Source organism: Nipponia nippon, unplaced genomic scaffold (assembly GCF_047370975.1).
Source record: "Nipponia nippon isolate SJK-2023a ecotype South Korea unplaced genomic scaffold, ASM4737097v1 scaffold_6, whole genome shotgun sequence".
NCBI lineage: Eukaryota > Metazoa > Chordata > Aves > Pelecaniformes > Threskiornithidae > Nipponia > Nipponia nippon.
In genome coordinates, this window is record NW_028262380.1 from 56,882,498 (window position 1) to 56,898,426 (window position 15,929).

Here is a 15,929-nt window from a genome sequence, read left to right on the forward strand (position 1 = left end):
AGAAATGAGAGACATTTGTATTTTTTATTATGAGAGCTGGAGTTACCTCTTGCTCTGGAGTTTATTTTGTTGTTAAGTGTAAGATATTAGTTGCTTGCACTTTTTTCAGAAATTGGCGCTTTACAGTTCATTTTTATCTGGTTCAGAATTAGTAACTGAGATGATTAATTGTTGCTGTATCGATACTGTCACTGTTTATTTGATTCTTTAAAAAGGAAATTCTCATAATATTGACTATAATTTTCATCTTCAGATTTCCCCTTTCCCATGTGGGGAGAGTCTAATTAACTGAAATAATGGCCTTAGCTTAACCCTTCTCCTCCCCCTCACCTTGTTATGAGAATCCCCCTCTAAAATTTTTTATGAGTACTTCTTTAAAAAATACAAAATCTGAGTAGCTAATGAATGTTTTATGAGTAAGTGGTATTTAAAATTATTTGCTTTTTGGGATAAATGCAACTTCAGCGTGTGCACAAAACCTAGCTAAAGGAGAATCTAGCTTTTTGGAAAAGTTACTAAAAATAACTACTTATCCAACTAGAAGAAAATGTAGAAATGGCTTTTTTATATATCAGAAAATTCAACAGCAGATATTGCAACTTCACTAAGAGCCCTGAGATTGTCAATGAGCAATGAAAGCTCTGTTTTTATTTTGAGGTTAATATAGCTGCCTGTGTTTGAGCAGCTAAACTTCAAATCGTACTGAGCATTATGCTTACCTCTGTAGACCTGTTTGCTGGTTCTTTGTGTGTCATGGAGGTGAATTGTACGCTTCTGTGGAGAGTTACTGGAGAACTTTTTTGTCCTTTTGGGCTCATGAGTAGATAATTATGGGCAGGTACTGGAGGACTCCTACCCACTGAGTACGGTAACTTGGGTTGTATGGGACGGTCTTAAGTGAGAACCCTTCTCATAGGCTACGTTTACTTTAAGCACTACCAAGCCTGTGTGAGGTGGCTTTAGCTGAGGAAGGAGAACACAAGAAAGCCAAATCAGAGTCTGAACTGACTCTGTGGAGAAGATATAACTGACAAGTTGTGGGACTAGAGGGTACTAAGCTGATTCAGTGTGTGATACCAAGACCAGTTGATGCTGTCTAGGTCTGAGCCACTGTCAAAACAAGTAATTTCCTGGGCTCCATGTCACCTGCAGTTGCACATTTCTGCCATGTTCTTTACATGGGCACTTTTGCGGCTGAACATGCTGAACAACATTAATTTACTGCTCTGGCTGAGGGGGAAGAAGAGTCTTGGCCTTTCTTTCCTCCCCAAAATAATTTTTTCTCAATCAGTTCTGCAAAATGTTCTGATTTTACAGTGTGAGCACAGTGCTGCTGTGTAAGTAGATCATGAATGTCACGGTTTCTGTTTTCTTTCTGTCTTTGTAGAAGTTCATTTAGGTTCAGAAAAAGAATTCAGTCTCTCTGGTATAGTTCGTCATGTTGCAGCTGAGCAGTGGTACATTACTGTGTACGTTCACAAAAGATCACTTTGAGTTTTGGAGAAGTTGGTAACCACCCTCAAGCTGTCTGGCTCAGCTGTCTCCCAGAGGTTTGCTCTTCAAGGCATTCAGAAGAGCTAAATCCTGAGTGTACCCCTTTGCTTCCGTGCAAGATCCAGAGCTTTACCTAAAATGGTTGAGGGAAGTGACTTTAAGTTAACATACTATGGACTACATGAAGCAGGCTGCATGCATATTCCCATTTTCTGACACTGTCAAGAGAATGGAGTGGGTAGCTCTGGACAACATCTGCTTATCCTGCTTCAGCAAGATCCTAGTATTGGTTTATCTGGTTTGTGTGACTTCTCTATGTGATAGTTGTCTACCTGAGAGTAAGAATAGCTGAATTTGACCAAATTTCAAGTCAAATTTCAAACTTCAAGGAGACAGGTGGATTAATAGGATAGTGTCAGCTGTGGCATTTACTGTGTTGAATACAGAGCAGACCAATAACCAACAAATCATTATTTCCCATCAGTTACTGTCTCTGGGACTGACTGATGGCTGCTGTCTATTACTCATTGCTACTTGGTAGAAGTAATTTTATTCAACAGATTGGAGGAGAATTCACATTGATGGTGTTCATCCTTTCATCTACTAGTTTTCATAGCAGGACATTTTTGTAATTTTAATTGGTAGCCTGATTAAGTAGTACCTCTATTTGGGCCTCTTTCAAGTATTTATTTTTTATTTTTAGTCTAATGATATATTATCCTCTGTGGGGAAACAGTGCTTCGGAGCTGCTACTCTGGATGAAAATGGGCAAGGTACCTATTGAGAGTACCTGTGTGGTGAAAAGGTTAATGTTTTACTTGTGCAGTCCTGAGTGATGGATTTGGAATAATTTGTAAGAAAAGGTGATTAACAGATGGAAACTACAGAATAATATACTTTGGAAATAGAAACATCTTCAGAATTTACCAAACTATTTAGCAGTTCTATACAGCATGATAATGACCAAAAAAGCTGATTATGTCCAGTAAGGTCAACCAGAAGAAAAAATTTAGTGGTTAAATGATTCTTAAAGTGAAAGTGTATGTCTGAGTGGCTCAAGTGGCCAGGAAAAGATGGGGTTGTATGCTCTATGGGTTCCCATGGAAAATAAAAACAACCCAAATGTATATGAGGGTACTATTTAATATTGAAAGAAGTACTATAGTTGAGGATATGAGTTTAAATGCTAGTAACTATGGATTTAGCAGGTAAGACTAACTCTTCTTGACTAATCTCCTCAACAGTACCTTCACTATATAGTTTCTTCCACAGAGCTGTACTTATGGTATTGAATCTGTCTTGACTTATATGCCATGAAGATTTATCCAAATAAAATAGCTTTTAGGAAAGTAGGTATTTAATTATGTATGGTACTATTCTTTGTGTGGCAGGTGTATTAATTAAAAGAAAAGCAACAGTACTATTATGTTGAGCCACTGTTGTTCTGAGACAAAGTCATGTAATGGTTTAGAAGTACTTCACTAAAACAATCATTACTATGATCTTTACTTAATGTCAGGTGGACTTGATTTTATTCTTCCACTGCCTCTTTTTGGACAATTGATTTGGCCCAGTGATAGATGATATAAAATAGTAAATTTGATGTACACTTCTACATGAGAAAAAAAAATCCAATAATCTAGATATATCAAATGAAAACCTTTTTTGCTTTTTAAATAATTACATCATATTCATGTAACTGTACAGAGACCTTATTAATCTAGACAGTTATTTGAAAGACTGATGCTGTTCCAATGTCATTTGTGCTTTTTATATATTTGTATGTATATAAGAAAACATACTGGCCTTTCTTAGCAGCACTCAAATTTCTTTCTCTTATAATAAAGCTTTCTTCTGTAATGATTGTTTTAAGAGTGCCATCTAGTGTCTAAAGCTTTTCAATACGAGTTGTGATTTATAAGTTAATGGGCAATTTTATTGAGTGATGGAGCAGAAAAATTATTGCATCATTGTTTTATATTAAACTGGTATGGAATAGTTTAATAGGAAAAATGTAATTTTCAACCAAGTATAAGGAAAATTAATTCAAGTTTTTAATATAATGAGAAGACATTAATTTCAGCTATGTTACTGTTGTATTTATCTGCTTTAAAATAGTTGTGTGTTTGAGGTGTTAATGTAGCATTCTTGAAATGAACCTTTTTTTTTTTTTTCTTCTTATGTGTGCTCTTGACCTTCAGTTAGTATCTTGCCAGGCTCTAGATTAATTTTTAATGCAGAAACCAATATTATTTCCCATGGCCTAAATACTCTCTCTATATGTCTTCTAACAGTTACAGAAAGACAAATGTTGTTAGGAAACTGGCTGTTGTACATATGTGCTCAGCAACTTGTTTTTTTAATAGTCTATGGTTAATGTTGTGAGAGATTATTGATTTAAAAAAAAAAAAGCCTTGCTATAAAATGTTTATAAACTAAAAAATTTAAAAGGAAATATTTTCTTCTGGTTTTGTATGTTTTGTTTAATGTCAGAAATACGCTAAAATGTAAAAAAAATTTTACACAGATCATTTCCCTCTCAGTGATTTGTATGTGAAGGGACTGTGTATGTGAAACCATTCTTTTCTCTCAAGAAGGGCCTGCAGTCCACTTACTCAGGCAGGATGTCTTTAATAGTGTCTTATGTTAAGATCAGTTTTAGCAGATAGTGGAAGAACCACTGTTTCAAACCCTCTTTTTTGTTCTAAATTCTGTATTCTTTTATGAATGTTGTGTTCTGATTTCTATTTCAGGAACTTCAGCTCAGGAGGAAGATGAAAGATAGTGTCGCTGAAGAACATTTATATTTGGGTTTCTCTCATTGGTACAGAGATAGTATCTTTCCTCTTCATACATCTATTTCGCTGTTTCTGCTATCCTACTGTGACTGCAAATTATTCAAGATTTTCTTAGTGCCAACTGGTGAAAATGTGGATGATCAGTTTGTGACAAAAAACCTCCTTGGTGATCTTGAGGTCCATTTAATCTCCAGATGTCAGCTTCCAGTGGTTGTGCAGAGCTGCTGTTTACCTGCTGTTGTTGTGAAAGACGGCAAGTTCTGCCGAGCTGGGCTTTCCGTTGTCTTAAGGCATATAATACAGAAAACGTATGAGGCAGATCCATCTAAAAAGGATGTTTTGGAACTCTTAGGCTTTAAGAAGACCTGTTTAAAAGCCTGTGCTGAAGTGAGTGCATCTCTTTCTCTTAGATACATTAATAGGGTTTTTTATAACAATTAAATGCTCTGAAGTAGACTCTTAATATTGACGTAAACTAAGTTGTTTTAGTAAGAAACTTAATTTGCTTAGAAAATGAAATTTCCTCAATGGAGAAGTATCTGTATTTTGGCATAAAGATGAAAAATAATTCTTTTTAAAGATACTACTTCTTAGCAGCACAAAAAAAACGTTAAGATTCAAAAAAATAGGTCAAATCTTTGTTTCACGTCTAGCAGTATAGTGTCAATGAGTTATAAAGTACAGCTCTTCCAGTTTGAAGTAAACTAAGAAAAACCTAATTTCTTGTTAATTTTGATTTCAAGAGCACAGTATACTGTTAGCCTTCATCACTGCCAAGGTGCGCTGCTGGCTTATGTTTAGCTTACTCTCACCAGGATGTCCAGGGTCTTTTCAGCAGAGCTGCTACCTGGCCAGGTAGTCAGTCCCTAGCCTGTGCCAGTACAGGGGTTTAGTCCGTTCTGGGTGCAGGATGTTTTATTGAGTTTCAGCAAGTTCCTGTCAGCCCGTTCTGTAGCCTGTGTAGGCCCCTGTGAATGGCAGCCCTTTCTTGGAGTTTATTGGCTGCTCTGCTCAACTTGGTGTCATCCTTGAGGTGAGTGTATTCCGTCTCCCCCTCCAGGTCATTGGTAAAGATAATTAAATAGGATAGGCCTCAGCATAGACCCCTAAAGAGCTCCACTTCTAACTGACTTCAGGTAGAGTGTGAACCATTAACCACTACTACCCTTTGAATTGATATTTCAGCCCATTTATCACATAGCAGTTTACTCATCTGGCAGTTCATCCATCTAGACTTGCCTTCCTCCCTCCTCTCAGGAGGTTGAACTCCACTATTTCATGATCGCTACATCCATGGTTGCCATTGATTACTGTGCCTCCAACCCAGTTCATCCCTGTTGATGAGCAGCAGATCTGGGGAAGCATATCCTTCTGTTAGTCCATCTAGCACCAGCATACAGAAATTGTCCCCAACATCCTCCAGAACACTCTGGGTCTAATCTCTTCTTGGAACTGCTGGAAAACTTGATTCCATGTTTCAGATGGCTGCAAAGTGAGTAAACTGAATAAGAAAATACAAGAGTTCAAAAGTTCTAAAACCTTTAAGAACAGACAATAAGAAAAAGAGGATAAGGATAAGAACATGAAAAAGGTAATTTTTTTAAGGTGTTGTTCAGTTAGACTAAAGTTTTTTGATGTTGCATGCTAAAAAAACACTAATAATATAATGCATTTCTGTAAAATAAATGTGCTCAAAATCTGTTTGGTGTAATCTTCTGGTTTTATTACCAGCATTTGGTAGAGATGACATACATAAATTGATCAGAGGTTTGCTTCTCATGAGTTACATAGCCAACCTAATCTTATGCCAATAATAAGGAATAAAAATATGCTATACTGGATAACTGTTCATTCTGTTATGTGTAAGATTTAGCTTCCTAATTCTGCTATTGCAAAAGTAATACAAAATACCTGAGTTGGAATTACCTTTGGCTGGAATTTCTTTGCTTAAAGTGTACAAAAAGGTACCTGGGATTTTGTTTCTCTTTCTGTAGAGACATTAATTACATACATTTATCTGACAGGTTAGCCAGTGGACCAGACTTTGTGAGATCAGCATACCTCTGGCTGTTGAAGGATTTTTGACGGCGTCTCCTGAGCACTGTCAGACTATTCCTCCTGACATTTTACAGCTTGAAAGGAAGCTTGGAGAACCTGTCCGAGTACATAATGATGACAAAATTCGAAGGCAAAAGCTTCAACAACAGAAGGCAAGTTCCAAGGCTGCAGTGCCTGTACTTGGTAAAGAAGCAACAGAGGAAGGAAAAACAGTGGAAACGCATGAACATCCACTCCCAAGTTTGGAACTGAGCATAGCTTTCTCCAAGCTGCTTGTCCAGGAAGTATCAGATGCGGTCAACAGGGAGCCCCCTAACATCAGGAGAACAAAAACCTCTGACCTTCCGCTTTTGGACCATGTTTTTGCAGAAGGGCTTTATTTTACCTTGGCAGATATAGTGCTTTTGCCATGCATCCATCAGTTCTTGGTAAGACAAAAAATTCTGCAAATATTAAGTAGTGTATATGGTTTTTTGGGTTTTTTTGGGTTTTTTTTGTTTTTTTTTAAGAACTGGAAAGTTGTAAAATGTGTTAATTTAAAATATATTGTGGTGTTTGCGATGTGAACTTAACCTGAAACAGAAATTTTGTCTTTGTTTTTGTACAAACAAAAAACAGGGATTGGTGAGATCACCAAAATTACTTTTAAATACATAGCATATCAATACTTAGTAAACACTGATAACTGTTAAAATATTATGCTGAAATATTTTGGCACCAAGTTGCTCAGAAAATTCCTCCATGAAAATACTTAAAATGGACACTTTAAGTACATTCTAATATGCATAAAGCAAAGGTAGGTAAGCATGAATGTATTTTCTAGCTTGAATTTAGTGTACTAGATTTACAACCATGACTCAACTGATATTTACTAAGATGAGACCATTTTACCCATGAAGAATTTTTTGAGATTTGGAATTTTGATTCCATCATAAATTGCAAATTTTAAAAGGAGGGAGGGTTGAGAATGGTATAATAATTTTAAAATACTATAAGGGATGTCCCCCCTGAGAGATGTAAAACGGATAGGAAAAAAGTAGGCAAGCATGAACCTATTTTAATTTCAGTTTACTGGGGGACAAGGCAAAATGAATTCCTACGCGGTTTGTTGTACTTCTACTACATGGATATTATCTGAATTAGAATTCTTTCCAGCAAAGACTTGAAACTTTATGTAACTTTATCTTGACATGGACAGATATGCCTAAAAGACAAGTGCCTTCTGGGAAAGTAAGAATGCCTTTTAGGGAGGCAGTGAATGGAGAGAGATTCAGGGACTATGGTGGCTTTTTAGAGCTGTAAATCCTTGACTTTCCTTACACAGACTAGAGCTGAAGAGGTACTCGGGTATTGACTAGGGGAAGACTTCCAAAAGCTCATTTGTTTATGCTACCGGTATGTAATTTCTTGAGATTCTCTTGGGAATTTTTTTTTTGTCTATAAATATTTCTTTTTAAAATACAGTGTGCTATGACTTCCGATTTGCTTATTTCTGCTCGTAATAGGTTAGTTATTCTTAATCTCTGCTGCTGTTTTCTTCTAGTTCCTAGGAATGACTTCTTTGGGAGGAAACATTCCTGTGTAGCCAACCCGGCTCTAGTCTCTCTCAAATGGGTGCTTTTTATCAAGCCCTCTCACAAAATTAAGCCAGTTTCGTTGCACATCTATAGATAAAGATGGGTGTCTAGGGCAGCATAATACCTACACATCAGCAAACCTTTTATTCTTCCGTGCAGTTTTGTTTTTACAAAGCTTAGTCTGTATTCTTCTTTAAGCAAGGACTGATCACTGTGACCCTGCTCAGAAGTGAGGTGTTGTGTCTAAGGAGCCAGCTTCTTTGGGACGTGCTTCAGCCCCTGAAACTTCTGTCGCTTTGTCACTCATAATATTGTTGCTACTAAATTGTTTTCCACAGTTTGTGGAAGGGGCTTCATTTACTGCAGCGAAAGGAGAAGTTCCTTGGCAAAGGTTATGTTGCTAGAAGCTCTTGGAGTGAAGTTTATAACCGAAAAGTTACAATTCTCCTTGCAGTCCTATGAGATTGGCTGCTTAATTTTTTTTTTTCTAATAGAATCTTGTGTTACCTGTATGGTCCAATAACATACTGATAGAAAGTCCCCACTTTCCTTTAGGGGACTTGAATGTTTTCCTATCAGATTGTGTAAGTGTTTTGGAAATGCCAAGAGTGTGGTCTATTCGAAGATGCCTTTGTCTCTTTTCTCCTTTGCAGTCAACGTAGCACGTTCCCAATACTGGACAAACACCAATGGGCTGTTTTCCATTGCCTTCATGCTTGTTTTTTTCCTTCACATCAAGAGGTTTTCACAGCACAATGAGGAAAACCAGTGTATGCTTGCAAAGTAACATGGACACTGTGTATAGCAGATATATGCAAAATTTCATCCTGAATGTAGGACTATTTCACATCTTGTGATGTGTTTAGAGGTCTCAAAAGGTCTCCCAGTCCGTATATGGAGGAATTTCAAACCTCTAAAGAGTTTCACCAAGATGAAACAGGAAAAGCACTGACATAACTGGCAGTCAGGGCACCACACGGAATGTGGAAAACTGGGAATAAATCTTTGCTCCCGGACATAAAATGTCATTATAGAAACACTGTTGCAAGTGGGAAAGCTGATTTTAGAAGTTCCTGCACTCCAGGATGCAGTTTGCCAGGCTATTGGTGTGTCAACTCAACTGTAATTTGAATCAGTAGAATATTCATGTTGCTGTACCTTAAGATCAATGATCTGTTAAAAGCTTATCTCGCCCCTCTTGTAGGGAGAGCCTTAGTCACTTGGTTATTGAATCTTTTGTGGTGGATCTCTTACTTTGTACAAAATTTATCTGGGCCTGAGAAGGAGATTCTGTGTATGTGTGTGTTGGTGGTTGTTTTTTTATAGCACTTATCTGGTAAGTGCCAGTGTCTTGCAGATTCTTTTGTAGAAGTATCTTAACATCTAGATTAGGAACATATATCAAAATATGTTTTGAGACTCATAAAGCCATGCAATTTGATTTTTATTTACTTTTTTTTTAATGCCCCCCTAGCCCCCCTTTTCTCCCTCTACCCTTTTCTCACCTCTGGAAAGAGGTAGGGCTTAGTAGTGCGAGTGACTTGAGCTCAGCTTCAAAACCAGTTTTACAGTGGGAAAAACTTCTGTGGCAAACCTGTGTGAGAGTCTTGCCCAGCACAATCTATGCGCTTAGTTTTATGAGGATGTATACACAGAAAAGAATTAAGGAAATGACAACTGTGTCTTTATGTCCCCTGACAATAAAAGCACAGAATCACACAGAATCACAGAATGGTTGGGGTTAGAAGGGACCTCTGGAGATCACCTAGTCCAACCCCCGTGCTAAGACAGGTTCACCTAGAGCAGTTTGCACAGGATCGCATCCAAGCGGATTTTGAATATCTCCAGAGTGGGAGACTCTACCACCTCTCTAGGCAGCCTGTTCCAGTGCTGTGTCACCCTGAAAGTAAAATCTTTCCTCATAGTCAGATGGAACTTCTCGTGTTTCTGTTTGTGCCCATTGCACCTTATGCTTTCCCTGGGCACCACTGAAAAGAGTCTGGCCCCATCCTCCTGACACCCACCCTTACAATATTTGTAAGCGTTGATAAGATCCCCTCTCAGTCTCCTTTTCTTCAGGCTAAACAGACCTAGCTCTCTCAGCCTTTCCTCATAAGAGAGATGCTCCAGTCCCCTAATCATCTTCGTAGCGCTCTGCTGGACTCTCTGCAGTAGTTCCTTGTCTGTCTTGAACTGGGGAGCCCAGAACTGGACACAGGACTCCAGATGTGGCCTCACCAGGGCAGAGTAGAGGAGGAGGATAACCTCCCTGGACTAGCTGGCCACACTCTTCCTAATGCACCCCAGGATACCGTTGGCCTTCTTGGCCACAAGGGCACATTGCTGGCTTGTGGTTAACTTGTTGTCCACCAGGACTCCCAGGCCCTTCTCTGCACTGCTGCTTTGATACAAGGAGGTTGCGTGCTACCAGTATTCCTGCAGTTACTGGGAGAGTGATAGCTAAGCTGGTGTCTGTTGCCAGGAAGAGCTCTGAGTGAAGTTGGTATTTGCATTTTGATTTTGCAAGTTGTTTTGCCAAATTTGCCTTCTGGTGTTTGAAAACAAATGGAATTCCTGGAGAAGATGCTGTCAGTCACATTCATAGAAGCAATCTCTAAAATCAAGATAATTACTAACGAACATTAACATGTGACAAATGTCCAGTTTGTAACTTCTTTAATCAAGATCATCATCCTCAGTGGATTTCTGTATGATGCTAGCAATATGGGTGTCCAGAAGTAGGTTAATATGGCTACCTTTGAATTAAGATGATGAGTTATTTTACAGAAATGGTTATTAATTCATCTCTGCTTTGTTTGTTTGCTTTGCAAATCACATAATTGGGGATTAACAGCAACTTCTGTATGGATGTTACTAAACAAAAGTAGTAAGACAAAATGCTTTCCTACTATTTTAAAAACTTCAATGTATTTCAGTTGTCTTTATTTTTCCAAGGCCTTTTTAAAAAAGAAGAGCATAACTTTTTAAAGTAATATTTGATTTACTGGTGCTAGGCATGAGGAGATTCTAGGATCAGATGCTTAATTGATTTCAGCAATCCAATTGAAATTGTTCTGTAGATGTACTGTGAGCAGCTGCGAATGCTGTATTTATTTGCTTTTCCTGTGTGACCCTTGAGCCCTGGTGATCTGCAGTTTGCAAACAGTATATTGTATGATACATTTTTGTTAGCTCACACCAAGGATTGTCCTAAAAACTGGCTTTCAGTTTCATTTTTACCTAAATTATGAGAGCTCTGGGATAATGCTGCTTTATTTCTGTTCTCTGGTGAATTATCAGTTTTCTAAGCAATTATACTTTGATTCCTACAGTTATCATCCAAATTTAATAACTTGCATCTGAAAGCTTCTTGCAGGCAGTGGGTTGAAACTGCTCTTGTTGATGGAAGTGCCGGAGTTTAATTCTGTATTAAAATGTTATTTATCACTTATATAACTGGACTTCCTGGATTGTGTTTAAAAAAATCATTATAGTTGCACTTCCACTTTTCTTTAGGGTGTGAATAATAATGAAGTCTTCAATAGGTATGTGTCTGGAAAGTAGCGTACGATAAATATGAGGAGACCTGACTAGCGGATTGTAATTGTAATTACCAAAAGTAAGATAATGAAGCTGAAGAGTTGTTTTTCATTACCTCATTCCATTTCTGTTATCTTTCTGAGGTTAGCTTTGTTACACTTCCTATTAGTTGTAACTGTTTAATAGAAGAATAACAAAAGCTCTGTTCTCCATCTGGGAGGAACCACTATTCACTTTTTAAAATACAATTTGGAACACTTGTTATCAAGTGCAACAGTGCTTCTTAGAATTGCTTTCCAAAATACTTCTTCCTTAACTGAATCAATGTATTTCTGCCTGTGTTACTATTAGGATATTGAATTAGATACTAAAATTACACAGTTCATCCTCCTTTTGCTCCTCTAGCTATTACTAATTACTTGTGATTACCCTAAGAACATTATAAACAGAGCATGCAAGAAAGCTGCTTGAAATTTTGTGTCATTTCAGGTGTTCTTTACCAATTCCTATTTCCACACTGAGAACAGATATGTGGAGGAGCACTGTTTTTGCATGGCCTTTTCTGCGTTTTCCTGTAATCTTGTTTTTTAATTTTCTGCTTAAAGCAGGCACAGCATCACAGCATAATTGAGCTTGGAATAGCTGAGGTTGGAAGGCACCTCTGGAGATCATCTTGTATAACCCCCCTGCTCAGAGCAGGGTCAACTAGAGCTGGTTGCCCAGCATTGTGTCCAGTCAGGTCTTGAGTGTCTCTTAAGGATGGAGGCTTCACAACGTCTGCTGTAAGAGGAGGGTCTTCGCTGTTCTAACACATTTGGGAACCTGAACAAAAATTACTTCACTTCATCAAATGCATCCTTTTTAGAATTAGCTGGTCTTCATCTAGAAATGTGATTTGGGTATCTTTTTTTGGAATATGTGCATCGTATTCTTACTTAAGAATTTTTTTTTTACACTTAAAATTCTAATTTCTATTGAAGGCCACTTCATCTGATGATCATATATACTTAATTCAGAAAAGAAATGTACTAGTTACCATTTTTGTATGAAAATACAAAGTTAAGATGGTAAAAAAGTTTGAGTAAATATGTGATTTAAAAAAAAAAGTTTTGGATTCAGTGCTAGTGAAAAAAAAGTCACAGATGTAGTGCAAAGACTTCAGTAAAGACCAGGGACAATGTATGCCTGTGCCTGTTTTGCTGTTACCACATATTCAAAGATATTTCAGGCTTGCAGTTACTGGCAAAAGAGCTGTTAGGGAGTAGCAGATAATTAAGATTATTTAAATTGTGTTTTCCTGTTACTGACTGAAATTAGGATTAAAATGGGTCATGTGAACCTTTTCATCCTATTAAGCAAATGGGAATTGCAGATAAAGTCTAAATGGCCAACTGGAAATTCCACCTGCAGGCTTGAGCTCTTAACTAGCTCGTTTTTTGCATTAGTATCATGCTATGAGTAAGCATGCTCAGCATGGAGCTGAGCTCACTTCTGTAGTTCTTGCCACCTTGTGGCTTGTAGGAAGAAATTTACAGTAGCAAGTAACCTTTCCATTTTATTTTTCTAGGTTTCCAGCAAAAAACAAGGCAAAAATCTGGTAAATTTGCCTCTGATATCCAGCTGGTATCAAAGAGTTCAAAAAGTACCTGGAGTAAAGCAGGCTGCTAGCAAATGCAATATGGAGCTTCTCCAGCTTCCAGAGTTGATGTCTGCTCCAGAGGAAGAGCTACAAGACCTCTCTTCAGTTCCTGATGAATTAGAAGAGGAGAATGAAGACAGTAATTTTATAGGTGGTCCAAGGCCAACTATGACTAAGTTAATGGTAACTTAAGCATTTTAATGAGTTATTTTTAATAGTAATATTCTGTTTGATTTGGAATAGGTGAAATTTATTAGAATTGCAGAAGCTAAGTCTGACAGCCTTGAACAGTTTAATACATTTTGCCTGTCTTCTGTCTGATATGCATTGACTTAAGAGTGATTTTACTTTTTTGTTCTGCTACGATATTTGATCAATTCAGGAATTGAGCAAAGATAGGAATGCTGGAAGCCCTATCAATAATTCTGAATAATCAAAGTAGTTTTTTGTTTGAATTGCACTATTGTATTCCTCTTTTAAAGATATTTGTATAAAGGATGACAAAAACCATTGCTTTTCTGTTTGGCTTCATTATTCTGTCATTTCTGTTGTTTTTTTGCTATTTGATTAGAGCTTTGAACATCTGTGAACCGTAATGAGTTTTGTTAAAGAAAACTCTCCATCATGTTCCATAACTCTCAGTATTTTTTGCATAGGGGCTGACAGCATTTCCTAAAGAAAATTAACAAGGCTTTCTTGTGAAAATGAGAGAAATACATAATTTGAATCCCATATAATGTAGAGTCAGCTTCCTGTTTAGTTTCAGTTAGGCTGAAAGTGTTGCACAATTTGATCTGATGCCATTAAATTCAGTGGGAATTTTGCTACCAACTTCAGTGGGTAAAGGATCAGGGTCTTAATTTTTTTGCCCCTTTCACACAGGAAAATGGTATTGAAGCAAAATTTTCTCCTCATCCGTGCCCCAGCTGGACCCTAGACTGGACCAATCTACCATCTGCAGTCAGTCCTGGAGAAGGTAAGAGTTTTTATGTATGTGTGTATGTATTTAACAGTGCTTTCTTTTGGTGAAGCTACTTAACTGTTTCATAGGAAAATATGTCACTTTTCAATGTATTGCAGAGCTCTGTAAAACAGGTAAGCAGTTTTAAATCTGTTGTAAAATTCAGCCTGTTTGGGACAGACACCTGGTGAGATGACTTCCCTCAGGTCATCAACAACTGATTACCAAACCGGGAATAAAAGCTTGACCTTGATTCCTGAACCATATTTTTTCCCACTGTTACCCACTTTCCTGAACTTTTCTTCATATCTAGAACAGTAAATTCTGACTACATGATGTTAATATAATCAGCATGAATGTTGTACATGGGCTGTGTCTCCCGAAGCAGCACAAGTTCATTTTATTCTGATTAAAATAATATTCATTAGCTAAGTTTGATAGCTACATATGAGTGAGTCTTCCCTTTTGTGGCAGTGTTCCTTGCCCTGTAGAGGTTGTTTGCATCGCTGGATTGAAGAACAGCCTGTTGCCTAGTGGCTATAGTTCTACAATGGAAAAAAATGATTTATCACAATGTTTGTTGTTTTCATCAGTGTTAGGAATATTGAATGCCTCTTCCAGCACAGAGTAGAGTTTCCTCTAAAAGGTCTTATACATACTGCCAGACAGTAGAGAAGTTAGGGGGCAGTAACTCCTTTCTGCAGAGAAGAAAAAGATTTGTGTTATTTTGTGTAAATAAGATAACTTAGATTCTGGAGTCAGTCTAGCCTCAGTGGCATAGAACTTCTGATTTAAAGAATACAGAAATATACATGCAACATATAGATGCTCTTCAATGACCAATATGTGAAATTCCTCACAGAATATGTTAGGAATCACTGAAGAGCTATAGGCATTTCTACAAAATACTCTTTTTTTTTTTTTTTTTTTTTAATATCTAACTGCGTGAATACAAACATGTATTCCCATCTACGATGTACAGGCTATAAAAATAAGACTAAGATTTGAAATTGGTTTCCTCTGTTTTGGATCTGTGTGTAATTCACAAAGCCCTGACAAAACCCTCATGTGTACCATGAGTAGATTTATAGTTTTATATAAGTATCTATCCTTCTAACATGAGCTGTTTTCTCCTGGTTTTGTCCTGAGAGAACTCTTCACTGGGAAGTTGCACACCCTGCCTTAATTATTGATCCTTTCTTTTCTTTAGCATGGAAGAAAAAAAAAAGCCAAAACTTGGGTCACCATTACATCATACTTCTTCAGATTTTATGTGGATGTTTTAGATATACTTTTTACTGTTACTATACTGTTAAAATGGCTTTGTAGTCTGACTGCTGAAATGCTCAGGGACGATTATATGCATTGAATTTTTGTGACAAGTTCCAGTATTTTGTTGGAAGTGAATAAACATTTTTGCTTATTTCCAGTGCTCAGGTTTTTGGCTGTAAGTTTTAGTTCATACTTTTGTCAAGATATTTCTTTTCTTCTATTTGAAAGAAAATTTTGAAAAAGATGCATAACGTACAAAAACACATAATGAATGTATATTTGGAAATTTTGTGCTGGAAGGAGTCTCTTGGACTTGGTTTGACTGGGAAAAAAATCAGCTCCTGCTGCTTCCTGCATACGTGTGTACTCACACTCTCTTTTTTCACGTTTGCTGAAATAGATACTAATGACACTGATACCAGAAATTGGTTTTCAGTTCAATTTTTAGGAAGATTTGCTAGCTCAACCAGGTGCCAAGAGAGAGATTTCACCTCCCTCCATCCAAGATCACAGTGATGCTAATGCCGTTTTCTGATTTAGGGAAACTCCAAATGGTTGTGCTTTTAGTCCAGGAGCAACAGAGTCACATG

At 37.3% G+C, this 15,929-nt stretch overlaps 1 protein-coding gene across 6 annotated transcripts in view; it reads left to right on the forward strand.

The window, feature by feature from the left end:
* GSTCD (glutathione S-transferase C-terminal domain containing) overlaps positions 1-15,929 on the forward strand; it is an 84,034-nt gene that overhangs the window by 4,999 nt on the left and 63,106 nt on the right. For 3 of the 6 annotated variants that reach the window (XM_087737784.1, XM_087737785.1, XM_087737786.1), the window contains 4 exons: positions 4,248-4,679; positions 6,317-6,778; positions 13,035-13,289; positions 13,989-14,082. In XM_087737784.1, the coding sequence (XP_087593910.1) occupies positions 4,269-4,679; positions 6,317-6,778; positions 13,035-13,289; positions 13,989-14,082 (1,222 nt within the window). In that variant the 5' untranslated portion in view covers positions 4,248-4,268. Of the gene's footprint in view, positions 1-2,228; positions 2,268-4,243; positions 4,680-6,316; positions 6,779-13,034; positions 13,290-13,988; positions 14,083-15,929 lie in introns of those variants that run through there. The other 3 variants (XM_087737783.1, XM_087737788.1, XM_087737789.1) reach the window with 2 other exon arrangements.